This window comes from Erythrolamprus reginae, chromosome 1, assembly GCF_031021105.1.
Source record: "Erythrolamprus reginae isolate rEryReg1 chromosome 1, rEryReg1.hap1, whole genome shotgun sequence".
Lineage (NCBI taxonomy): Eukaryota > Metazoa > Chordata > Lepidosauria > Squamata > Dipsadidae > Erythrolamprus > Erythrolamprus reginae.
The window spans coordinates 397,526,844-397,554,559 of NC_091950.1; the positions used below are offsets into that span (position 1 = coordinate 397,526,844).

The 27,716-nt window shown below is 43.7% G+C and overlaps 2 protein-coding genes across 2 annotated transcripts in view; one reads left to right on the forward strand and one right to left on the reverse strand.

Annotated features, from left to right (window-relative positions):
- The window catches only part of METTL27 (methyltransferase like 27), a 74,466-nt gene extending 63,485 nt beyond the window's left edge, over positions 1-10,981 (forward strand). Inside the window, exon 5 of the mRNA XM_070735049.1 lies at positions 10,749-10,981. Coding sequence (XP_070591150.1) covers positions 10,749-10,963 — 215 coding nt within the window. The 3' untranslated portion in view covers positions 10,964-10,981. The remainder of the gene's footprint in view (positions 1-10,748) is intronic.
- Positions 10,982-26,345: 15,364 nt separating this feature from the next.
- LOC139162117 (claudin-4-like) lies at positions 26,346-27,090 on the reverse strand. Its single transcript, XM_070742163.1, has one exon. It carries the CDS (start codon positions 27,088-27,090, stop codon positions 26,443-26,445), a length of 648 nt encoding a protein of 215 aa, XP_070598264.1. The 3' UTR covers positions 26,346-26,442.
- Positions 27,091-27,716: the final 626 nt, after the last annotated feature.

The following is a 27,716-nucleotide window of genomic DNA, read 5'->3' on the forward strand; positions in this document are numbered from 1 at the left end:
AAAAATAGAGGAATACCAGAGAGAGCTACAGGAAAACTATAGAATAGAAATAAAACAAAAGTTGGAGCAATCCAAACAGGAACTGAACCAAATAGAGGATCTAGAATTGTGGAAAAAAGAAATTTTAGTGAAAAGGGATTTTCAAAAAAGTAACATAAATACAATGAAAAAACTAGCTATCTAAAAAAGAGACGGGAAATATGGAGTTGGTGAAATTAAAAATAAAAGAGGGATGTATATAAAGCCTTTGATTCATAAATATCTATATATTGTAATGGAAAAATATAGAATTAATAAATCATATATAGAAACAATTCAAAGGCTGTACACAGGTGCGGGGGCAAGAATTAGAGTTAATAACAGGTTATTGAAAAGAGTAGAGCTACAAAGGGGTACCCATCAAGGTAGTCCTATTTCGCAAGGGTTATTTCTAATTGGTATTGAAAGTCTAGCAGATAGAATTAGGAATAATGAAGGGGAATACAAGGTTATAAAATAAGAAATGAAGAATTAAATATAAATTTGTATGCAGATGATATCTTACTGGTCACAGAATATCTGCTGGATACATTATATGAACTTAAAATAATTTTGAAAGATTTTGAGGCAGTTTCAGGGATGAAAATAAATTTGAATAAATCAGAGATAATGTTAATGAACATGAGTTTGACAGAGCAAAAAAAAAATAGCAGAGAAAGGAGGGATACAATTAGCAAAAGGGAGAATAAAATATTTAGGTATTCAAATAACTAAGAAAGAAGAGTGGCTTAAAAAATGGAATCATAATAAGATATGGAGGAGAATAAGACAAATTAAGGAATGGAAAGGGAAATATCTATCAATAACAAAACGAACACAAGCAGCTAAGATATTGATCTTGCCAAAATTAATGTACTTAATACAAGCGTTGCCAGTGGAGATCCACACGGAACAATTAAGGCAATGGGATAGAGAACTGAGAGAATGGATCTTTGGAGGGAAAAGAGTAAGAGTAACACTGAAGACAGTACACAGTAATACCTCATCTTACGAACTTAATTGGTGCCGGGAGGAAGTTCATAAGGTGAAAAGTTCGTAAGACGAAACATTGTTTCCCATAGGAATCAATGGAAAAGCGATTAATGCGTGCAGAAACCCGAAAGCCAGCCGCCACCACCGAAGGAGGCTTGCACCTCCCTTTGCCCCATGCTGCTTTGCCCTGCCTGTTGTCCTGGGCGAAGTGCTGGGGGGAGGGAGTCAGGAAAGTCCTCCTGCTCCCCCCCCCCAGCCAAAACCACAAAGACGGTCTGCCGCCGCCCGTTTGAGCCAGGATGACAGGCTAGACCTCCAGGGAGGACGGGGTGGGCAGCGGCTGGGTGCAGCGGCGGAGGGGCTGGCAGCACCCGACGCAGCGGGGAACATTGGCGTGGGAGGCAGGAGAGGACCGGGCAACCGGAGCAGCAGCGCCACCACCACGCCCAGCTCGGCTTCCCTGGCCGCCGCAGGCACCGCGCACCGCGATCTTCCGGGCCGGCCAGGCTCAATGGCAGAAGGCGGCCGCCTGACGGGGGAGGCTCGGCCGAAAGGGGACTGGGCTGGAGCCGCAGAGAGGGGCACGCCTTCCACCCGGGAAGTCCTGCCCCTTCATCCCCGAAGGCCGGCCTTTTTGGCTGGGAGGGAAGGTGAAATGCCGGCGGCTGTAGCAGCTGCTGCAAGAGGCATTTCACTTTCCCTCCCAGCCAAAAAGGCTGGCCTTTGGGGATGAAGGGGCAGGACTTCCCTGGCTGAAGGCGTGCCCCTCTCTGCAGCTCCTTTTTGGCTGGGAGGGAAAGTGAAATGCCTCTTGCAGCAGCTGCTACAACGGCTGGCATTTCACCTTCCCTCCCAGCCAAAAAGGCCGGTCTTTGGGGATGAAGGGGCAGGACTTCCCGGGCGGAAGGCATGCCCCTCTCTGCAGCTCCTTTTTGGCTGGGAGGGAAAGTGAAATGCCTCTTGCAGCAGCTGCTACAGCTGCTGGCATTTCACCTTCCTCCACAGCCAAAAAGGAGCCGCAGAGAGGGGCACGCCTTCAGCCAGGGAAGTCCTGCCCCTTCATCCCCAGAGGCCAGCCTTTTTGGCTGGGAGGGAAAGTGAAATGCCTCTTGCAGCAGCTGCTACAGCCGCTGGCATTTCAACTTCCTTCCCAGCCAAAAAGGAGCCGCAGAGAGGGGCACGCCTTCAGCCAGGGAAGTCCTGCCCCTTCATCCCCAAAGGCCAGCCTTTTTGGCTGGGAGGGAAAGTGAAATGCCTCTTGCAGCAGCTCCTACAGCCGCTGGCATTCCACCTTCCTTCCCAGCCAAAAAGGAGCCGCAGAGAGGGGCACGCCTTCAGCCAGGGAAGTCCTGCCCCTTCATCCCCAAAGGCCAGCCTTTTTGGCTGGGAGGGAAAGTGAAATGCCTCTTGCAGCAGCTGCTACAGCCGCTGGCATTTCACCTTCCTTCCCAGAAAAAAAGGAGCCGCAGAGAGGGGCACGCCTTCAGCCAGGGAAGTCCTGCCCCTTCATCCCCAAAGGCCAGCCTTTTTGGCTGGGAGGGAAAGTGAAATGCCTCTTGCAGCAGCTCCTACAGCTGCCAGCATTTCACCTTCCCTCCCAGCCAAAAAGGCTGGCCTTCGGGGATGAAGGGGCAGGACTTCCTGGGCGGAAGGCATGCCCCTCTCTGTGGCTCCTTTTTGGCTGGGAGGGAAAGTGAAATGCCTCTTGCAGCAGCTGCTACAGCCGCCGGCATTTCACCTTCCCTCCCAGCCAAAAAGGCCGGCCTTCGGGGATGAAGGGGCAGGACTTCTTGGGCGGAAGGCATGCCCCTCTCTGTGGCTCCTTTTTGGCTTGGAGGGAAAGTGAAATGCCTCTTGCAGCAGATGCTACAGCCGCTGGCATTTCACCTTCCTTCCCAGAAAAAAAGGAGCCGTAGAGAGGGGCACGCCTTCAGCCAGGGAAGTCCTGCCCCTTCATCCCCAAAGGCCAGCCTTTTTGGCTGGGAGGGAAAGTGAAATGCCTCTTGCAGCAGCTCCTACAGCTGCCAGCATTTCACCTTCCCTCCCAGCCAAAAAGGCTGGCCTTCGGGGATGAAGGGGCAGGACTTCCTGGGCGGAAGGCATGCCCCTCTCTGTGGCTCCTTTTTGGCTGGGAGGGAAAGTGAAATGCCTCTTGCAGCAGCTGCTACAGCCGCCGGCATTTCACCTTCCCTCCCAGCCAAAAAGGCCGGCCTTCGGGGATGAAGGGGCAGGACTTCCCGGGCGGAAGGCATGCCCCTCTCTGTGGCTCCTTTTTGGCTGGGAGGGAAAGTGAAATGCCTCTTGCAGTAGCTGCTGCAGCCGCCGGCATTTCACCTTCCCTCCCAGCCAAAAAGGAGCCACAGAGAGGGGCATGCATTCCGCCCGGGAAGTCCTTCCCCTTCATCCCCGAAGGCCAGCCTTTTTGGCTGGGAGGGAAAGTGAAATGCTTCTTGCAGCAGCGGCTATAGCCGCTGGCATTTCACCTTCCCTCCCAGCCAAAAAGGATCCGCAGAGAGGGGCACGCCTTCAGCATGCCCCTCTCTGTGGCTCCTTTTTGGCTGGGAGGGAAAGTGAAATGCCTCTTGCAGCAGCGGCTATAGCCGCTGGCATTTCACCTTCCCTCCCAGCCAAAAAGGATCCGCAGAAAGGGGCACGCCTTCAGCATGCCCCTCTCTGTGGCTCCTTTTTGGCTGGGAGGGAAAGTGAAATGCCTCTTGCAGCAGCGGTTATAGCCGCTGGCATTTCACCTTCCCTCCCAGCCAAAAAGGATCCGCAGAAAGGGGCACGCCTTCAGCATGCCCCTCTCTGTGGCTCCTTTTTGGCTGGGAGGGAAAGTGAAATGCCTCTTGCAGCAGCTGCTACAGCTGCCGGCATTTCACCTTCCCTCTCAGCCAAAAAGGCCACCTTTCACCGCTGAGCCTGGCTGGCCCAGAAGATCGCGGTGTGCGGTGGCTGCGGCGGCCAGGGAAGCCGAGCCTGGCTTGGCGGCGGCACTGCTGCTCTGGTCGCCCGGTCCTCTCCTGCCTCCCGCGCCGATGTTCCCCACTGCGTCGGGCGCCGCCAGCCCCGAGTCAGACGCACCCTTGCCGCCACGCCCAGCCGCTGCCCGGCGTGTCCTCGCTGGAGGTCTAGCCGGAGCCTAAGCCGGGGGGCTTCTCAGTGGCCTCCCGAATGCCGATATTATGAAGCCTTCCAAATAAAACAATTACTAGAATTGGACCAAAGGGAGGAGAAATGGGTGAAATTAGAAAATGAGGTGAACAAGGGCTAGGAAAAGAAAGTATACATGATTCAAAGTTAAATCAAATAAGCAAGAAAACTATAGGACCAGGAAAGTAGCATTTAAAGTATGGAGTAGATGGCAGAAAGAGTGGAAGCAAGGAATATCTATAAGAAATGTAATAGGGAGGGGTGAAAAAGAGTTAGAAATAAATGGGTATAATCAAATAAAAGATGAATTAATGAAAATCAATGAGATAATACAAATAGGTGGACCCCAAAATTGGTTAAGATGGACTGAGCCAATAGATAAGATAAAAATGGGTCTGAGAGAAAATAAAATAGATACAATTTTGAAATATAGAGAGAAAGGATTAAGAGGAGTATAGGTGATATATAAATTAATGACAGATGATAAGGAATATATGTTGAATCAAATTAAGAATAAATAGAGTAAGGATTTTAATTTAACGGACTAAAGAATAGAAGGAATAATGAGAGGAATACAAAAAATTAAAATAGAGAAGTTTCAGGAAATGGAAAGGAAAATATCTAAATATCTAAAATGGTATAGAACTCCTGCCCAGTTGCCATATGTGATTGGAGGACTAAACCCTAAATGCTGGCATTGTGGTCGTGCAGTTCAAAAGTTTTGAATTTTAATACTGAAAAATATAAATGGAATAGTTAAAAATGAATTGCCGGTAGGATGGGAATGTTGAAGAGAGGAGGCGGGTGAGTGGATTTTGCCAAAGAAAAACAAAAAAAGAGACTTTAACATTGTTTAAGGGAACAAAAATGACCAGAAATGCAGAAGCAGCCATTTGGGTATGTGGATAAAAGAAAGGAATAAAAGTAGAAGGGATATTCAACTAAAGCCCACAAATTGAAGAATTTGAGCTGTTTCGAAAAATTGGACAAAGCTTTAAAAGATTTTGACTGGACTTCGAAGGAATTTGAAAATTGGAATAGATTTTAATATAAGAAAAATAAATAAGGGACAATAAATAGACTAAACAAGAAAGGCAGAGCTGGAGGGCAGAACAGTGGTTGGAGGAATACTCACTATGGTGGTAAATTGTTTTAGTATTTTGCCCAGCTGCTGTTTTTGGAAGAGTGGAAAGTGGAAAGGACTGTGACCTTAAAGATATGGAGAAAATGACTGTGAAGAGCTTATTGACCTTGCCAGACAATTTCCTGATGATCTTGGAAGAGCCTTTGAAATGATAATGTAAATAAACAACATGACATGCACAATGATGTTATTGTGGTTTATATGGATGAAGGTTCGCCATCACTGCCCTAGGAGCTCTCAGATTGCCTTGGTGCTAACCTGCCTCCCGCGTCTCCTCTTCATCTGATTTGTCTTCTGGAGCGGCAGGTGGCTGACAGGCCACAACACACAGTGGAGCCATCTAAGAATGTCTCCAGATCCACAGTACACCCAGATTTGGTGACATAATTCAGGTCTTGAGAGATTTCTGGACCATTAATAGGGATGCTCACAGTCACTCATGCCCTCATCACCTCTAAACTCGACTACTGTAACGCTCTCTACATGGGGCTACCTTTGAAAAATGTTCGGAAACTTCAGATCGTGCAGAATGCAGCTGCGAGAGCAATCATGGGCTTTTCCAAATATGCCCATGTTACTCCAACACTCCACAGTCTGCATTGATTGCCAATCAGTTTCTGATCACAATTCAAAGTGTTGGTTATGACCTATAAAGCCCTTCATGGCACCGGACCAGATTATTTCAGGGACCGCCTTCTTCTGCACGAATCCCAGCGACCAGTTAGGTCCCACAGAGTGGATCTTCTCCGGGTCCCGTCAACTAAAGAATGTCGCTTGGCGGGACCTAGGGGAAGAACCTTCTCTGTGGCGGCCCCAGCCCTCTGGAACCAACTCCCCCCCAAAGATTAGAATTGCCCCCACCCTCCTTGCCTTTCGTAAGCTGCTTAAAACCCACCTCTGCTGTCAGGCATGGGGGAATTGAGACCCTCTTCCCCCTAGGCCTTTACAATTCTATGCATGGTATGTATGTATGTATGTATGTTTGGTTTCTTTTATATTAATGGGTTTTTTAATTGTTTCTAACATCAGACTACTATTGTACACTGCTTTATTGTTGCTGTTACCCGCCCCGAGTCTCCAGAGAAGGACAGCATACAAATCCAATAAATGAATGAATGAATGAATGAATGAATGAATGAATGAATGAATGAATGAATAAATAAATAAAACTTATCTTACTTTTGGGGTGATGTGGAATGAAGGGAAGATGAGCATCAGGGAACCACTACCAATGGTTCGCCCGAACCGATTTGAACCGGCTGAATACCCACCTCTGTCTATGATCTTTTGTAGATCATAATTTGACGTGTGTAACTTTTTCCTCTCTTTTAGTCTCATGGATACTTGGCACAGTGGATAAGGCTGAAGAATGAGTGAGTGGAGCCAAAGAGGGTGGAGATACAGACTCTCACACTCACTCCCTTCTCCTCCTGCTTCTCTTGAGCAGCAGATGGCAGAGGAGGGAAAGGGGAGAAGACTTTTCAAAATTGAGCTGCAAGCCAGATAAGGCGAAGGGATCATCTCCCCCTTTGCAAACTTAGTAGGTAATCACTATGTCTTCAACCAGCAGTGGTCAGGGCTGCAAACCACAACAACCGAAGGCAGAACTCCCCCCAATTTTAGAACTTTCCCCCAAAGCTCTCTCCCTTTTACTTTACAACATGATGATCATCCTTCCTGGATTCTTCTGGATGAGTGGGAAGAACTTGGCACTTTTTACAAAGAACTGTCTCTCCCAGGAATGTTACATCTTGGATACTGACATCTTATAATGACACATTCCCTTCCCCTCCCCGAAAAACAAAGTTCTTGTCTAAACTCTCAGACTCATGAATAATGCAAGCCGGCACCCAGTGCCTTCAAATGCGTTTGGAGGAAATACAAAAAAAAAAAAAAAATACGGAAAAGGCAAGCGTAGGTGGGCAAGCACAGATGTATGCATACCCCCCCCCCCACTCCTTCTTTCAGTCTTCAGGACTTACAGCTTCCCCCGTGCCATCATTCCTGGTTCATTTCAACATACATTGAAGCCAATATGCTTCCTCCTCTTTGTCCTCAGATGGCAAAAGTTGACACTTCTTTTTCTCCTCCTCCTCCTCCTCCTCCTCCTCTTCTTCCTTTTCCTCTTCCTCTTCCTCCTCTTCCACTTCTTCCTCCTCCTCCTTCTTCTTCTTCCTTTTCCTCTTCCTCCTCTTCCTCTTCTTCTTCCTCCTCCTCCTCCTCTTCTTCCTTTTCCTCTTCCTCCTCTTCTTCCTCCTCCTCCTTCTTCTTCCTTTTCCTCTTCCTCCTCTTCCTCTTCTTCTTCCTTTTCCTCCTCTTCCTCTTCTGCTTTCTCCTCCTCCTCCTCCTCCTTGGCTCCAATGCCATGTAGGGTTTTATATACATCAGACCTGGGCAAGATGCTGCCTGGAGGGCGGGTGCGGCCCGCCTGCTGTCTGTGACCAGCCCGCAGAGGTTGATCCAACCTGTGCACGCGCACATGCGCATGCAGGCAAATACCAAAAGCCATGCAGCGTTTCCAAAAGCCGCGTGGTGGAGTAGGACGGTCTCACCACCTGCGTGCAGAAGGAAAAAGCGAAAAGCGGCGGCCCCAGCCCTCTGGAACCAACTCCCCCCCGGAGATTAGAACTGCCCCCACCCTCCCTGTCTTTCGTAAACTACTTAAGACTCACTTATACCGCCAGGCATGGGGGAGTTGAGACACCTTTCCCCCAGGCTCTTTTATACTTTGTTTTATGTTTGGTATGAATGTGCTGTTTGGTTTTTTAAAAATAATGATAGGGTTTTATATGTTTTTTTAATATTAGATTTGTTCCACTACTATATTGTTTTTATTACTGTTGTGAGCCGCCCCGAGTCTTTGGAGAGGGGCGGCATACAAATCTAATTAATAATAATAATAATAATAATAATAATAATAATAATAATAATAATAATATATCCTCTATTATTATTGTGTATTATTGTATATTGGACAAAACAAACAAACAAATAAATAAAAATAAAGAGTGCCTCCTGTTCCCTGTTCTAATGTTTTTCTCTTACTAGTATCATGTATATAAATACTATATCTTTGTTTACCACCAATATGTATGTGACAAAACAAACAAACAAATAAATAAAATAAATATGTTAGGAGGCAATAATGGTTAGAAATAAGGAAAATACAAAATTAGAGTGCAAGATTTTTGTGAGTTTTTTGCTTCTGCACATGCACAGAAGGAAAAAAAAATCACTGAAATCTCGCGCACATGTGCCACCCCTTGCAGGAAGCAAAATGTTACGAGGAGACGCGCACACATGCGCAATATCTCTGATTTTTTTTTTTTGCTTCTGCACATGCACCGAAGCAAAAAAACCCCCACCAAAATCTTACATGCTTGTGCGTCCCTTTGTGAATTTTTTCTACCTGCGCATGGGCCGAACCAAAATCTCGCTGGGAGGCATATGCGCACAGGCCAGAGACCCGAAACTGCACATGCAGCGCACCAGTAGCATCATTAGAGGTAACCCCTGCCTGGTTCACACATCATACTCAACCCTAAACCTGGATTAATAATGCTAAGTCCTATATCCAGAGAATATAGCTAGTCCTCGATTTACAACAATTTATTTAGTGACTGTTTGAAGTTTCAGCGGTACTGAAAAAATAGACGTATGGCCATTTTTCAACTTATAAATATTGCCACATTATTATTATTATTATTATTATTATTATTATTATTATTATTATTAATTAGATTTGTATGCCGCCCCTCTCCGCAGGCTCGGTGTGGCATTCCCATGATCACATGATCAAAATCCAGATACAGCGGTCCCTCGATTTTCGCGGGTTCGAACTTTGCAAAACGGCTATACCATGGTTTTTCAGAAATATTAATTAAAAAAATACTTTGCTGTTTTTTTCCCTATACCATGGTTTTTCCCGCCCGATGACGTCATCCGTCATCGCCAAACTTTCATCCGCCTTTAATAAATATTTTTTTTAATAAACTTTAATAAGTAAACATGGTGAGTAATAATCTATAGGTTGCTGAGGGAATGAGAAATTGCAGTTTAGGGGTTTAAAGTGTTAAGGGAAGGCTTGTGATACTGTTCATAGCCAAAAATAGTGTATTTCCTTCCGCATCTCTACTTCGCGGAAATTCGACGTTCGCGGGCGGTCTCGGAACGCATCCCCCGTGAAAATCGAGGGAACACTGTACTTGGAATTGACTCGTGTTTATAACGGTTGCAATGTCCCGTGGTCCTGTGATAACTTTTTGCAACTTTCTGACAAGCATTGTCATAGAATGGAATAGAATAGAATAGAATAGAATAGAATTTTATTGGCCAAGTGTGATTAGACACACAAGGAATTTGTCTTTGGTACATAAGCCAGATTTCACCTAGCAGCCATCTTACTAATGTTACAGCTGCAGTGACTCACTTAAGAAATGTGGCAAGAAACATCATAAGACGGGGCAAAACTCATTTAACAAATGTCTCACTTAGCAACAGAAATCTTGGGCTCAATTGTAGTCATAAGTCGAGGACTACCTGTAGGCTGTTGCCTGCACAAATGAAACCATGCTACAGCCTGACACCCACAATCTAAGCTATAGCTCAGGGTTGGAAACCCCACCTCCGGACTTCCGTGTTTTTGCGCTGCTGGGATTTTCCTGCTGGGATTCCCCTGCAGCATCGCAAAAACACGGAAGTCCTGAGATGAGGTTTCCCATGGAGGGGAGCCTCAGGGGAATCCCAGCAGTGCAAAAACGGGCCCTTCGCTGGCAACGGAAGTCCGGAGGTGGGGTTTCCCAGCAAGGGGAGCCTTCGGCTGGCAATGGAAGTCCGGAGACAGGGCATCCCAGTGGTGGCGGCTTGGGTTCGTAAGGTGAAAATAGTTTGGAAGAAGAGGCAAAAAAATCTTAAACCCCGGGTTCGTATCTCAAAAAGTTCGTATGATGAGGGGTTCGTAAGACGAGGTATCATTGTATTGGGTTTTTAAGAGTGTTTTAATTTAGGTTTCTTACATGTTTTGCATTAATCTTTGTTGTGAGCTGCCCTGAGTCTAAGGAGAAAGGCAGCATAGAAATCTAATTAATAAATAAATAAATAATAAATAAATAAATCTCTCTTTAAAAAAGGATTTGGTATTGATTGATTTTCTGCCACAGAGTGGCATTCTGTGGTTGACCTTTTCTGGGTTTTGAAATTAAGCAGCTTCAAGCTTTAACCTATAAGGGACAGGTTAAAACAGTCACTATGATGGCCTAAATTATATGCTTATGATTGCTGTCTTTATTTTATTTTTATTTATCTTGTACACATTTCTTCCATATTGTGACCTGCCCCAGGAGTCAAACTCCGTGTGAAGGAGATTTTACCGTTATCCTGTTTCTAGGATTATCAAGGCTTTCCTAATGATTTTAGATTAAAATGCTGTGATCTTGCACAACAGGTGGCTACGTGTGTCTGACCACACGAAACAACTCAAGCAATTTACGATACAAGGCTGAATTGCAGCAGTTGCTGAATGACCTGGAGCGGCAAAGATTGTGGGAAAAAGTTGGGATGCGGGATGTTGAAAAATGGGAGAGAACAACATCACATCAGGAATCACATCAGGACTCGGACTACATCTCTGGCGTGGTCTACATATACCGGAAAAAATAAAAATCTGATTTAAACATTCTTCATGAACCTTTTTTTCCTTGGGTGCCGAAAGAGTTTGGGTGCGAGCTATTGCACATGCGTGAATGCCCACACCCATAATCCTTTTTTAAATTTTTAAAAAACTTTTATTAATTATTTATTTTTAATTTTCATACTTTTCACCCTTAATCCCCTCCCGCCCTTCCCTCAGTTTGTTCTTATTCATAGTCCCAGCCAGGTCAGAATTCTAGACAATTTCTTCTTTATGTCTTATTTTTTATTTATTTATTTTGTCCAATAGACAATGAGGGTTTTAGTGGGTATATATCTCTATACACATAGTAAAATGCATGATGAAGGTTATAGAGGAGATACTCATAGTAAAATATATCTAAGAAAGAATAGAAAAGAAGATATAGTAATAGAATATATATCAATGAAAGAATAGAAGAAGAGATATAGGAATAGAAGAAAGGTATAGGAGATATAGGAAAGCAATAGGACAGGGGACGGAAGGCACTCTAGTGCACCTGTACTCGCCCCTTACTGACCTCTTAGGAATCTGGATAGGTGAACCATAGATAATCTAAGGGTAAAGTGTTGGGGGTTTGGGGATGACACTATGGAGTCTGGTAATGAGTTCCACGCTTCGGCAACTCGGTTACTGAAGTCATATTTTTCACAGTCAAGTTTGGAGCGGTTAATATTAAGTTTAAATCTGTTGTGTGCTCTTGTGTTGTTGTGGTTGAAGCTGAAGTAGTCGCCGACAGGCAGGACGTTGCAGCATATGATCTTGTGGGCAATACTTAGATCTTGTTTAAGGCGTCTTAGTTCTAAACTTTCCAGGCCCAGGATTGAAAGTCTAGTCTTGTCGGGTATTCTATTTCGAGTGGAGGAGTGAAGGGCTCTTCTGGTGAAGTATCTTTGGACATTTTCAAGGGTGTTAATGTCTGAGATGCGATATAGGTTCCAAACAGATGAGCTGTATTCGAGGATGGGTCTGGCAAAAGTTTTGTAAACTTTGGTAAGTAGTGTGAGATTGCCAGAGCAGAAGCTACGAAGGATTAGGTTTACAACCCTTGAAGCCTTCTTGGCTATATTGTTCCAGTGGGCTTAGCACTTAAATCTTTTGCTATTAGTATTATTATTATTATTATTATTATTATTATTTATTCGATTTGTATGCCGCCCCTCTCCGAAGACTCGGGGCGGCTCACAACCAAGGTCTTTAACTGAGTGGGGATTATCTGTGATAATTTGATTATTCAGTTTGTATTTGGAGTTCAGATTCTTCTTCCCAATGTGTAGGACAGAGCATTTGCTAGTTGAGATTTGGAGTTGCCATGTGTTAGACCCTTCCACCCATGCAAAATAAAGTTTCCATTTTTTTCTTATCCTTTCAGCGTTTTCATCCCATGAACAGTTCAGTGAGATAATATGAGTTATTTCCATTTGTACTTGTTCAAATATATAATTGTTCCATCATTTTAGTGTCCATTTACTTTTATCCTTTCATCCCTGTACTACAGTTGCATGAGCAGCTTTTATCATAGTCCTTAATACTTCTTGTTCTTCTATCTTCATTCCTTGAGTTTCTTTAATACCTCCTTCTATTATGTCTCATCCTACCCGCACTACTCACCAGAGCTTACAAAACTTTCGCCAGACCCATCCTGGAATACAGCTCATCTGTCTGGAACCCACACCGCATTTTGGACATCAACACCCTAGAAAATGTCCAAAATGTTCACCAGAAGAGCCCTTCACTCCACCACTCGAAACAGAATAGCCTACAAAACTAGACTTACAATCCTGGGTCTAGAAAGCCTAGAACTAGGATGCCTTAAACATGATCTAAGTATTGCCCACAAGATCATATGCTGCAACATCCTGCCTGTCAACAACTACTTCAGCTTCAAGCAGAAGAGCACGCAACAGATTCAAACTTAATATCAACCACTCCAAACTTGACTAAAAAATATGACTTTAGCAATCGAGTTGTTGAAGCGTGGAACTCATTACTGGACTCTGTGGTGTCAATCCCCCAACCCCCAACATTTTTCCCTTAGACTTTCCATGGTTGACCTCTCCAGATTCCTTAGAGGTCATTAAGTGGTGAGCCTAAGTGCACTAGAGTGCCTTCCGCCCCCTGTCCAATTGTCTCCCCTATATTTTATATATCTTTTCTCCCATTCATATATCCTTCCTCTACTCTTCATTGATGTATTCTATTCTCATATCTTTTCTTCTATCCTTTCCCTGATATTTACTACTACATGTTTTTATTCTCTTTAACTTTCAATTTGTATTGGAATAAATAAATCTATCTATCTATCTATCTATCTATCTATCTATCTATCTATCTATCTATCTATCTATCTATCTATCTCTCAAAGGTCCAGATAGGGAAAGGACAGAACAGGGAATAGGGCTGCTTGTGGGTTGAGCCTTTGCAGATACCTGAAAGTTCACAAAAATTCCTGAGAGAGTAAAGAGAACTTCAAGGAAGAATTCAGAATCTCCAAATGCCTTCCTTCTCTTTTTTACGCCCTCCAAGTCAACGCTTCTTCAACAGTAGTGGGTTCCACTTACCTTTGATACCAGTTTGGGAACGGGAGCATGTGGGAAGGGGCACACACATGATGTGTGTGCAATGCTTCTGCGCATGCACAGAGCGTTTTTGACATCGGGGCACATGGACAGACCCTCCTGCCACCACTAGCGGTTCACCGAACCGGTGCAAACCAGTAGCAACCCACCAGTGGTCTAGAGGGGTGGGGCTGTATATGGCAGGTTAAAGCAATGAGAACTGGAAAGTACCGAAGTTCTGGGTAAAATCTTTGTTTATGGTGGAAGTTAAGATAAGGCAGGGAGAACAGGGAAGAGGCATATATAAAAAAATACACAAAAAGCAGAAATGGGAATTCTCGTAATTTTGAACACAGTCTTCCATTTGAATGGAATAGAATTCTTTATTGGCCAAGTGTGATTGGACACACAAGGAATCTGTCTTTGGTGCAGATGCTCTCAGTGTACATAAAAGAAGAGATACATTTGTCAAGAATCATGAGTTACAATCAGGAAACAATATCTTAAGGATAGAAGCAACAAGTTACAGTCATACAGTCATGGGAATCAATTAATTGTTCTTGGGAATTAATCAGCAGTATGTGCAGGACAGACGGCGCTAGAAGCAATCAGGTTCCAAAAATAATTTATATTTCTTTGGAGCCAAAGTTATTAGCCTCAGTGATGGTCAATGCTAGGATGGCTTTAAAGAGGACTTGGAGGAAGAGGACATGCATGCGACAAGTAGAATTCTTTATTGGCCAAGTGTAATTGGACACACAAGGAATTTGTCTTGGTGCATAGGCTCCCAGTGTACATAAAAGAAAATATACATTTCTCAAGAATCATGAACTACAATGATTATAGGGGTCAAATAAGCAATGAGGAAGCTATTAATAAAAATATTAAGGATAAAAGCAACAAGTTACAGTCATAAAGTCATTAGTGGGAGGAAATGGGCGATAGGAATAATGAGAAAAAACTAGGGCAGACTTAGTAAATAATTTGACTATTGAGGGAATTATTTGTTTAGCAGAGTGATGGCGTTCGGGGGGAAACTGTCCTGGTGGCTAGTTGTCTTGGTGTGCAGTGCTCTGTAGCGACATCTTTGAGGGTAGGAGTTGAAACAGTTTATGTCCAGGATGCGAAGGGTGAGTAAATATTTTCGCCGCCCTCTTTTTGACTCACGCAGTATACAAGTCCTCAATGGAAGGCAGGTTGGCAGCAGTTGTTTTTTCTGCAGTAACACCTAACAATTAAAACTATATGGAATCTCCCTATGGAGAAACAGTTTTGCTTTTTACTGTCATTTGCTGGAATTCCAAGGGAAGAAGATGGCCGTAGAAACATAGAAGACTGACGGCAGAAAAAGACTTCATGATCCATCTAGTCTGCCCTTATACTCATTTGGTGGGCCGCAGGGGAAGAGTCTTCTCTGTGGCGGCCCCGGCCCTCTGAAATCAACTCCCCCCGGAGATTAGAACGGCCCCCACCCTCCTTGTCTTTCGCAAGTTACTCAAGACCCACCTATATCGCCAGGCATGGGGGAATTAAGACATCTCCCCCAGGCTTTCTTATATTTTATGTTTGGTATGTATGTGTTGTATGTTTTTTAAATTGTTGGGGGGGTTTAATGTAATTTTATTATTAGATTTGTTCCATTGTAATACTGTTTTTATTGTTGTTGTGAGCCGCCCCAAGTCTTCGGAGAGGGGCGGCATACAAATCTAATAAATTGAAATTTTCTGTATTTTATCTTAGGATGGATATATGTTTATCCCAGGCATGTCTAAATTCAGTTACTGTGGATTTACCAACCATGTCTGCTGGAAGTTTGTTCCAAGGATCTACTACTCTTTCAGTAAAATAATATTTTCTCATGTTGCTTTTGATCTTTCCCCCAACTAACTTCAGATTGTGTCCCCTTATTCTTGTGTTCACTTTCCATCCTTATGGTCACTGCCTGGAATCGGGATGCTGCCCTAGACTTTTTTAGCCTGCTGGGTACTTATATTTACACCTCAACTGGAATGAGTGGTTTGGACACATTCCTTTGAGAGGCGTTCCAGGGGCCATATTCATAGAAGTGGGCGAGGCCAGGGCAAAGAAGCACGTAAAAAGTCCAAACTATTTAAATTTAAATGATGTTAAATCAATTAAATGCTGCTATGGTGAATACTCCCCACATAGTTAATAATTTCCATGCTCTGTCTCACTAAAAATTACAATTGCACTGTGGCTCTAGGAGGAGGTCTGGAGCCTTTAGGGAACCACCCAGGGCTTGGGCTGTTTACCTGTAGACAACGCCTTGCGGGCTGCCTTGAATGTCATTATTCCCTCTCTTAAAGAAACCCAGCTCTCTAAATCAGGGGTCCCCAAACTTTTTACACAGGGTTCCAGTTCATTGTCCCTCGGACTGTTGGAGGGCCGGACTATAAAAAAAAACTATGAACAAATCCCTATGCACACTGCACATACCTTATTTTAAAGTAAAAAACAAAATGGGAATGTACTATTTAGAAGGAGGGAAGAAGTCTGAAATTCATATATGTTTATGTTTTGTTTTTAATTTTCTTTTGTTAACATCTGTTTGTAGGTTTTCTTGGCTTATAGAAAAATGTATAAAGAAAGAAGGAAGCACTTTGGCATAATGGTTAGTAAGTTAGAAATATAATTGGTGTTGCATTTTTTGAAGGAACATTAAGGAGGGAATTTAATTAAAAGAAAATGAATGTAACTGGATGACAAAATTAGAAAAAAAAACTTTTGCAACTTTTTCTATGATTGATATTAGTTACTAATAAAATACCACATTTTATTCATAGAAAATTAGATGGAACACTGTGTTATGTCACTCATCCGCGGGCCGGATAAATGGCCTCAGCGGGCCGCATGCGGCCCGCGGGCAGTAGTTGGGGGACTGCTGCTCTAAATGATTGAACATCTTTTCTTGTTGCACAGAAGCTATGTGGATGAGGATGCGGGGACATGAAAACTACATTTTGGGGGATACACAGACATTGGGGGGGGAGATGCGTTAAATATTTACAGTTAGCCCCAATTTGGCAGCATCATTTAAAAGGGGGGGGTGTCTCTCATTTTTCAAGAATATAGTGATACCTCTACCTAAAGAAGGAAAATGGAACTAGTACTACACATAAAATGGTGATGTATTTATATAAAGTTTTATATTTAGTAGTCCTCAATTTAAGATCACAGTTGAGCCCCAAATTTCTGTCCCTAAGCAAGACAATTGTTAAGTGAATTTCCTCCCATTTTATCACTTAAAATGTTAAGTGAATCTCTGCAGTTGCTAAATTAGAGTTTTTCCCCCGTCTTATATATTTTTTGAACCCTGAAATAAGCACTTGGCCTTATTGCCATGCATTCAAAAGCCCAATTGAGCTTATTTTCTGGGGATGTCTTATTTGGGGGGAAACAGAGTAGTAACACCCTTGTTAAGTGAACTTGTTGAAAGTGGAGCTGTACCTACCTTGAAAAGATTGCATGGGGGAATTGAAACACCTCCCCCGGGCATGTTCAATTTATATATGGTATGCTTGTGTGTGTGTCTGTTAGTATATGGGGCTCTTTTAAATCTTAATTATTTTAAAGTTATTTGGATTATTTATGATTTGTTCTATCATGTTGTGAGCCGCCCCGAGTCTTCGGAGAGGGGCGGCATACAAATCTAAATAATAAATAAATAAATAAATAAAATCTGGACTCTGCTAGAGTTAAGCCCCAAAAGGGGACCACAGAAGAGTTTTGTGACATTTTGCATTGTTGTGCTAAATGTTTTATGTCATTAAATGTTTTATAAAACTTGCCAACTTTTAATTCCATGGAAGTCGTGGATACCAGATTTTGGGTGCATCCTGTAAGTTACTCCATTTGAGGTACCTGTGATTCAAAAGGTTTTACCCTATGATGCGTCATTCCACTCAGTTAAAGGCAGGAGAGTTTTAGTAGTGTACAGATTTCAGAAAATTTGTTAATTCAGTAATCAAGTTAAAAAAATGTTTGGGGAACAGAGCCTAGTGTAGATATTTAAGGCACTGAAAACCTTAAATTGCTGCAAAAGTGGATAGGAATAGAATACAATGGTACCTCTACCTAAGAACGCCTCTACTTACGAACTTTTCTAGATAAGAACCGGGTGTTCAAGATTTTTTTTGCATCTTCTCAAGAACCATTTTCCACTTACAAATCCGAGCCTCCAAAACTGTAACTGGAAAAGGCAGGGAGAAGCCTCCGTGGGGCCTCTCTAGGAATCTTCTGGGAGGAAACAGGGCCGGAAAAGGCAGGGAGAACCCTCCGTGGGGCCTCTCTAGGAATCTCCTGGGAGGAAACAGGGCCTCCAGTTTCCCTGTGTTTTCCCCAATAGCACGCATTATTTGCTTTTACATTGATTCCTATGGGGAAAAATTGCTTCTTCTTACAAACTTTTCTACTTAAGAACCTGTTCACGGAACGAATTAAGTTCGTAAATAGAGGTACCACTGTATTTAATACAAGGAAAGTACAATTTCTTTATTTAACATTCAATATATTTTTTTTCCATTTTTGTCCTGACCTTTCCCATGTTTCGTTATGTGCACATTCTGCTTATAGGCCAAGGGTTACAGTTTCGGTCTCATAAAGGCACAGCCCTTATACACAGTACAGATGTCCTATTTTCTGCCGATAGAACAATGGATGGGCCCTTTTGACAAAGATCTTGATAAATATTGCCTTCCACAGGTGAACAATTAGAATTGCTGGTGCAACTGAATTGAAATTCCTTTGAGGAATTTCTTAGCTGATGGAGTTAGAGACAAGGCATTGCAGGTTGCTAAGATGCCTGACTGCCTTCTGAGTGTTTATTGCTTTTTATACAGTTTTCCAAGCAGCAAAAGGTAGAAAACAGCAACAGAACTTTCATTGAAAAGTGTTCAGAAACTTCAGATCATGCAGAAAGCAGCTGCGAGAGCTATCATGGGCTTTCCCAAAACTGCCCATGTAACACCAACACTCCGCAGTATGCATTGGTTGCCGATCAGTTTCCGGGCACAATTCAAAGTGTTGGTCATCACCTATAAAGCCCTTCATGGCACCGGACCAGGGTATCTACGAGACCGCCTTCTGCTGCACCAATCCCAGCGACCAGTTAGGTCCCACAGAGTGGACCTTCTCTGGGTCCCGTCAACAAAACAATGTCGTTTGGCAGGGCCCAGGGGAAAAGCCTTCTCTGTGGCGGCCCCGGCCCTCTGGAACCAACTCCTCCCGGATTAGAATTGCCCCCACCCTCCTTGCCTTTCATAAGCTCCTTAAAACCCACCTCTGCCGTCAGGCATGGGGGAATTGAGATATTCTTTCCCCCTAGGCCTTTACAATTTATGCAAGTTATGTTTGTTTGTAGGGATGTTTGGTTTTACAATAAGGGTTTTTTAGTTGTTTTAGTATTGGATTTATATGATGTTTTTTATTACTGTTGTTAGCCACCCCGAGTCTACGGAGAGGGGCGACATACAAATCCAATAAATAAATAAAATAAATAAATTGGTGAATTCTCCCCGCCATTCCTTAAGAACCTCTTGTTGTTACAACCCAGATGAGATCACCTACCAGTCAGGGAGAATGTCCTCTAAATCATTCTGGTTATGTGAACTGGATGAGATCATGTATTGCATTCCTGTCAATTAGGCAACAAGTTGTCAAAATTGGAAGCGCCATTTCCACCCCCGTCCCTGTCAAAAGTGGCGTTCCCCAGGGCAGCGTACTAGGTCCTACTCTTTTCATTCTCTACATCAACGACCTCTGCGATCATATCACAAGCAACTGTGGGTTTTTTGCCGACGATGTAAAACTTTTCAACATCACGGACAACACATCTACTCTCCAAAAAGACCTTGACTTTGTCTCAGATTGGTCTAACATCTGGCAACTTCAAATATCAACCAACAAATGCTCTACCCTCCACATCGGCAAAAGGAATCCAAACCTCATATATAAACTGAATAAACAAAATCTCACAACCAACCCCCACTCAGTAAAAGACCTTGGAATACTAATATCAAATGACCTAAGTGCTAAAGCCCATTGCAACAATATCGCCAAAAAGGCTTCTAGAGTTGCTAACCTGATCCTACGTAGCTTCTGCTCTGGCAATTTCACACTACTCACCAGATCCTACAAAACTTTAGCCAGACCCATCCTGGAATACAGCTCATCTGTCTGGAACCCATACCACATCTCGGATATCAACACCCTCGAAAACGTCCAAAGATACTTCACCAGAAGAGCCCTTCACTCCTCCTCTCGAAACAGAATACCCTACGAAAATAGACTTACAATCCTGGATCTAGAAAGCTTAGAACTACAACGCCTAAAACACGATTTAAGTATTGCCCACAAGATCATATGTTGCAACATCCTGCCTGTCAATGACTACTTCAGCTTCAACCGCAACAACACAAGAGCACGCAACAGATTCAAACTTAATATTAATCGCTCCAAACTTGACTGTAAAAAATATGACTTTAGTAATCGAGTTGTTGAAGCGTGGAACTCATTACCAGACTCAGTAGTGTCAACCCCTAACCCCCAACATTTCTCCCTTAGACTATCCACGATTGACCTCTCCAGGTTCCTAAGAGGCTTACATAAGTGCACTAGTGTGTCTTTCGTCCCCTGTCTAATTGTCTCTCCTTATCTCATATCTCATATATCTTTTCTTCCTTTCATATATCTTCTCCTCTATTTTTATATCTTTTCTTCTATCCTTTTCTTTATATATAATACTACATGTCTATTCTCTTCAATATGTATTGTATATTGGACAAAATAAATAAAATAAAATAGATAAAATGTAGGCGTGGTGGGCAGTTTGCTGCACACAACCTTCCCATGACCTCCATCTCTAAACTTAGCCCATTGAACTTGCATCTAGAAACCACTTCCTCCTCTTGAGACAATATCACTTCAACGTAGTTTCACTTAAAAAGTAACCGCCATTCTCGCTTCAGTTCACGCCTAGTTTATGAGGTGTTTAAACCTCTGCGCTTGTTCTTTTCCATTCGTAACTGTTTGTTTTGAAATATCTGCCCAAGGTGGATCACATGTCCCTTTGGTACTTGAGAAAAGGCAAAGAAACGGATTTCATGCAAAACTTGTTGGACTCTGGCAGTTAAGGGCACGTCCGCCAAAAAACCAACGCCTGTTCAGAAGAAAGATTTGAAACAAAATACACAAGAAAAGGAGAATAGAAGGATTACTAGGATGGGAGATCTGAGTTGGGTGGATGTGTTACCCTCATAATAAATTATTTGATAAGTTATATCACATCACATCTGTTAGAGGGGATTAGGAGCTGACTGAGTGCTTCTTCAAAGAGAGCCCAACTAACAACTGAACAAACAACTATTGCTATTGTGTTATGTGGTTGTAGGTTTCTGCTGATTCCAGGATTGGAAGCTTCGGGAGTGGGTTGGTAGAGCAACACACCTGAAGAGTCCAGGACAACTGTTATTGATTGATTGATTGATTGATTGATTGATTGTTAGAGTTGAAAGGGACCATGTAGGTCATCAAATCCAACCCCCTGCCTGAGCAGGAATCCTAAAGCACCCCAGCCAAATGGCAGTCCAATCTCCTCTTGAAAGTGTCCAGAGTTGGGGAGTTCACAACCTCCGCAAGCAGGTTGTTCCACTGGTTGATCGCTCTGACCACCAGGAAGTTCTTCCTTACTTCTAGTTTGAATCTCTCCTTGGTCAGCTTTCAGCCGTTGTTCCTCGTCCGGCCCTCTGGTGCTCTGGAGAATAGAGTGGCCCCCTCCTCTCTGTGGCAACCCCTCATATACAGCTATCATGTCCCTTCTGGCCCTCCTTTTCTCTAGGCTATCCATGCCCAGTTCCCGCAAAAAGGGAAAAAGGGCCAGGCCAGAGGTAGGCAACCTGATGCCAAGGAGTTGCATGGCATCAAGCAGAGGCCTCATCCCACCCAACACAGCCTACACTGGAAGCTGCAAAAACCAAACACTAACTCCAGGCTCTTTCTCTACCCTTCTCTGGAATATCTCTCAGTCTTATGGAGATGCTATAATATTTTTGGAAAATGAAAACAGTGGATGTCCTTTTCCCTGTGTTTTCTGTGGAAATGAGTCCACGTACACAGATTAAAAGTGCAAGAAGAAGTGTTGAGAAAAAGGCATCTGGTGACTACTCGGGGTGGGCTACTGCCCGGACTGGGGTGGAAATGTTGTGGGGTAGTGAAAATGGAGCTCCACCCCAGAGCACCCAATTTGCACTGAAAAACGTTGAAATAAAATGCAGGCCATCCTGCATAAGCCACGCCCACAGTGTGGTAGTAAAAATTTTGGTAGCCCTTCACTGGTGACTACTAACATTCATTGTGGCAGCCTTATCTATCTCTTGTTATCTCTCATCTAGATTTATTTATTTATTTTTATTTATTCATTCATTTATTCATTTGTCCAATACACAAATACATAGGAAGAAAAATAGAGATGTAGTAATATATATAAGGGTAAAAGTGAACTTAGAGGAGAGGATATATGAAAGAAAGAGAATATATATGATAAGTGAGAGAAAGGAAAGACAATTGGACAGGGGACAAAAGGCACACCAGTGCACTTATGTACGCCCCTTGCTGGCCTCTTAGGAACCTGGAGAGGTCAATCGTGGAGAATCTAAGGGAGAAATGTTGGGGGTTAGGGGTTGACACAGTTTTATCTCCCTATATATATTATCTATACAGTAGTCCCTCGCTATACCACGCTTCACCTACTGCGGCTTCACTTCATCGCAGGTTTCTGAGGAAGTCGATCGGCAGATTTAAACAGCCCGCCGAACTCGATTAGCAGGTTTTTCAAAAAAAATATATATCTAAAATTGTAAATACTGTATTTAAATACTGTATCTAAAATAAATACTGTGTGGGAAGGGTTTATAAACACTTAAAACAATGAAAACCTACCAAACAATTACAATATAAATACTTAAATAAGTACTATCAGTCGATAAATTCCCCATTGCGGATTTCACCTATCGCGGCCAGGTCTGGAACGTAACGCCAGCGATAGGTGAGGGACTACTGTACATATTATCTCTCTATAGCCAGATGTGGGCTCTTGCCGGTTTGAGGCAGTTCTTGAGAAACGGTAAAGGGTATTTCCCCTCACTCGCTGAACCGTGAGCGATGGCTGGCTGGCCACGCCCCTGTACCGTCTCTCTTGGATGCTTCCGTAGGTGGCGCCATTTTGTTTTTTGCTTCTGCGCATGTGCAGGAACTGAGTTTTCAGCAATGTGCCTGCACATGGTTGGCTGGAAGCAAACACGGAAGGAAGCAAACCACCAGCGAAGTAATTTAGACACCATTCCTGTCTTACAGCTATCCCATTTGTATGCCATTCATCCCCAAACAATTTTGGAACTAGCCAAGCCTTACACGGTTCTCTTAAATTTATGTCTAATGTACAATTTTTTTTAAAAAAACCACCCTGTTGCCCAAGCCCGAGTTAGTTCCTCTTTCTGATACAATTCTTGGCGCATCATCAAACCACAGCATTCATTTGAGGAGCCAGTCACGTACCACAAAATAATACTTCTTTGTCAAATAAAAATGTTACAAATGGCTGGGGTGAACTTTCTCTTGATGCTACGTGTCAGGTCAATGTGTGTTCCGGGTAGACAATAGAACACACATTGTGTTCAGGCAATGGGCATCGCAAGATTTATATTTGGTGACCTCATTGCATCAGATGAGTCAATCCTTCTTTATCAAGGCTTGGAGTAAGTGGGGGAGGGGTAACTTTTCTAAGAAGGGTCATACGCAGTAATGGGCTCCTATGCATACGGTCAGGTGACATAGTACCGGTAAAAAAAAAAAGAATTCTTTTCCTTTTTTTCCCTTCTGGGCTCTTATGTTTTTCCTATTTGTTGTGGTTAGCTCTGGCCCAGCTCCTGCCCCAAGGACTGTGGATGTGGGGGAGACATCCACATGCTGCAGGCCTGTTTTGCTCCCGGTGGAATCTGCTGATGAAGGCTCCTCTGACCAAGAAGACATGAGTGACAGGGAGCTCTTTGCTATACCAAAAGAGGGCTTGGTTTAAGTGAATTTTCATTATAAAGAACATTGTTTTGAATTTTCAAACGTGTGTGTGTCTGAAATTTGTACCTGTGAATTTTTGGGAGGAGTCTACCAGAGAGCCCGACAGAACACTATTGCAGTAAATGAAGTTGAATGTATATAATTTTAGAAGAGCTGTGGTTCGTATGTGTACATACACCTACAGTTTATATAGTAGATCATGTATAAATTTCTTTTTTTCTCTCCTTGAATGCATATAATTTTAGAAGAGTTGTGCCTGCACATTCAGTGTGGGGGGGAAGTATTTAGTCAGACACCAATTGTGCAAGTTTCCTGCTTAAAAAGATGAGAGAGGCCTATAATGGACATCATAGGCAGACCTCAACCATAAGAGACAACATGACAAAACACATCCAGAAAATCACCTTGTCTGAATTTTAACAAATTTCTTTGCAAATTATGATGGAAAATAAGTACAGTGATACCTTGTCTTACGAACTTAATTGGTTCCGGGATGAGGTTTGCAAGGTGAAAGGTTTGTAAGATGAAACAATATTTTCCATAGGAATCAATGGAAAAGCAATTAATGCGTGCAAACCCAAAACTCACCCCTTTTGCCAGCCGAAGCGCCTGTTTTTGTGCTGCTGGGATCCCCTGAGGCTCCCCTTCATGGGAAACCCCACCTCCGGACTTCTGTGTTTTTGTGATGCTGCAGGGGAATCCCAACAGGGGAATCCCAGCAGTGCAAAAACGGTTGTTTTGCTGACAACGGAAGTCCGGAGGTGGGGTTTCCCAGCGAGGGGAGCCTCAGCGAAATTGCAGCATCGTAAAAACACAGAGGTTCTTGAAACCCTACCTCCGAACTTCCGTGTTTTTGTGATGCTGGGATTTCGCTGAGGCTCCCCTCGCTGGGAAACCCCACCTCCAGACTTCTGTTGCCAGCGAAGCACCTGTTTTTGCACTGCTGGGATTCCCCTGCAGCATCGCAAAAAAACAGAAGTCCGGAGATGGTGTTTCCCATGGAGGGGAGCCTCAGGGGAATCCCAGCAGTGCAAAAACGGGCACTTTGCTGGCAACAGAAGTCCAGAGGCAGGGCATCCCAGTGGCGGCAGTTTGGGTTTGTAAGGTGAAAAATAGTTTGGAAGAAGAGGCAAAAAAATCTTAAACCCCGGGTTTGTATCTAGAAAAGTTTGTATGACCAGGGGTTTGCAAGACGAGGTATCACTGTATTTGGTCACCTACAAACAAGCAAGATTTCTGGCTCTCACAGACCTGTAACTTCTTCTTTAAGAGGTTCCTCTGTCCTCCACTCATTACCTGGAATAATGGCACCTGTTTGAATTTGTTGTCTGTCCAGAACCTCAAACCTTCACACTCCAAACTCCACTATGGTGAAGACCAAAGAGCTGTGGATGGATGCCAGAAACAAAAGTTTAGCCCTGCACCAGGCTGGGAAGACTGAATCTGCAATAGGCAAGCAGCTTGGTGTGAAGAAATCAACTCTGGGACTGGGAGCAATAATTAGAAAATGTGATTTTCTGGATGTATTTTCTCATGTTGTCTCTCATGGTTGAGGTCTACCTATGATGTCAATTATAGGCCTCTCTCATCTTTTTAAGTTGGAGAACTTGAACAATTGGTGTCTGACTAAATACTTTTTTCCCCCACTGTATCTGTGTACATACACTTTATATCGTAGATAATGTATACTTTTGTGTGCCTGTGTGTAATACGTATGTACACATATATGTACATAGAATTAGATAGTATGTTTTGGGTGTTCAGTAATAGTAAATAGATAAGGAAATTGTATCTCTTTAAGGCAAGGAGAAGTCAAGCACCCTAATAATAATAATTAATAATAATAATAATAATCATTTATTAGACTTGTATGCTGCCCCTCTCCGAGGACTCGGAGCGGCTCACAACAAATACATGAGATACAAATCCAATATTAAAAACAATTTTTAAAGAACCCTTATAAAAAACAATCATACAATCCAAACAAGCCATACATAAAATGGAACAGCTAGGGATATGTCAATTTCCCCAAGCCTGGCAACATAGGTGGGTTTTCAGAAGTTTGCGAAAGGCAAGGAGGGTGGGGGCAGTCCTAATCTCTGGGGGGAGTTGATTCCAGAGGGCCGGAGCCACCACAGAGAAGGCGCTTCCCCTGGGTCCTGGCAGATGACATTGTTTAGTCGACAGGACCCAGAGAAGGCCAAATATGTGGGACCTAATTGGTCACTGGGATTCGTGCGGCAGAAGGCGGTCCCGAAGATATTCTGGTACGATGCCATGTAGGGCTTTATAGGTCATAAGCAACACTTTGAATTGTGACCGGAAACTGATCGGCAGCCGGTGCAGGCCGTGGAGTGTTAACGAGACATGGGCATACCTAGGAAAGCCCATGATTGCTCTCGCGGCCGCATTCTGCACGATCTGAAGTTTCCGAACACTCTTCAAAGGTAGCCCCATGTAGAGAGCGTTGCAGTAGTCAAACCTCGAGGTGATGAGGGCATGCGTGACTGTGAGCAGTGACTCCCTGTCCAAACAGGGCCTAACCCAAACCCTTGAGGTGAAGCCAGTCAAATGACCCTTAAGCTATCCCTGATCACATGATCGTCAAGCCACTCCCACCTGGTCACATGGCCAGCAAGCCACGCCCACAAAATGAGCCATGCCCGCAGTGTGGTTGTTAAAAAGTTTGCAACCCTTTACTGCCGGCAAGCCACTCCTACCCGGTCACAGGACTATCAAGCCACACCCACACAATAAGCCACACCCACACAATAAGCCACACCCACATTGTGGTCATAAAAAAAAATTCAGCCCTTCACTGATCATACATAGTCTTTGCGGGCGTAGCTGCTCGCAGAAGGCTGCCTTCCTGTCCAATATCTCATTGGATAGGATGTATTGTCCTCCTTTGGAGGAATAAAGCAACAGAATGTGCCTCCACCAAGGATCAGGAAAGCACTGGCTGCCCAACCGATGTAAAGTGAGAGACCCAGCTCCCTCTTCAGGGCCTCGGGAACGAGCGGGTTGTAGAAGTTGCTGACAATGTTCCTTGCAGACCAGGAAACTGGAAAGAGGAGCGCCGTGCCCGCTAGGACGAACACCACGCCAGCTACCTTCAAAACTTTGGCCTTGGTGTTTGAGTCTTCTACGAAGCGGGTGCACCTTGCTCCGGAGACGGCAATCAGAAGAGCCAGGAAAGACAGGGCGATGGAGACCACCACCAAGGCACGGCTGGTTTGTAAGTCCGCGGGGAGGTCAAGTAGGGAGTCGTAGACCTTACATTGCATCTGGCCGGTGCTTTCGTAAACGCAGTTCATCCACAGCCCTTCCCAGAAGACCTGGGCCACGATGATGTTGGATCCGATGAAAGCCGTCACCTTCCACATGGGCAGGGCACAGGCCAAAATGGAGCCCAGCCAGCCCAGGATAGATAGTGCCAGCCCAACCAACTGCAGGGCCAGGGCTGCCATCGGGCTCCCACCTGCTGAAAACACAACTCTGGTTGATTAGAAACATAGAAGATTGACGACAGAAAAAGACCTCATGGTCCATACAGTCTGCCCTTATACTATTTCCTGTATTTTATCTTAGGGTGGATATACAGGCATGTTTAAATTCAGTTACCGTGGATTTACCAACCACGTCTGCTGGAAGTTTGTTCCAAGCATCTACTACTCTTCCAGTAAAATAATATTTTCTCACGTTGCTTCTGATCTTTCCCCCAACTAACCTCAGATGGTGCCCCCTTGTTCTTGTGCTCACTTTCCTATTAGGATGAAAACATCACCAATTAGCAAGGACAGTGATGGCCAACCTTTTTCCCCTTGGGTGCCGAAAGCGCGCATGCACATCAGGAATGGATTGCTATTACTGCCGCTACTAATGCGCTGCATGCGCAGCTTTGGCTGTCTTGTGTGCACGCTCATCTCCAATGTGGTTTTGCTTCTGTGCATGCGCAGGCAGCAAAAACATGCTGAAATCTTGTGAGGGGCCACGTACGCACGCAAGATTTGAGTTATTTTTTGGTTGGGTTTTTAATGTTGGGTTTTTAATATCTTTTAATATCTTTTAAACATTAGATTTGTCACATTGTTAT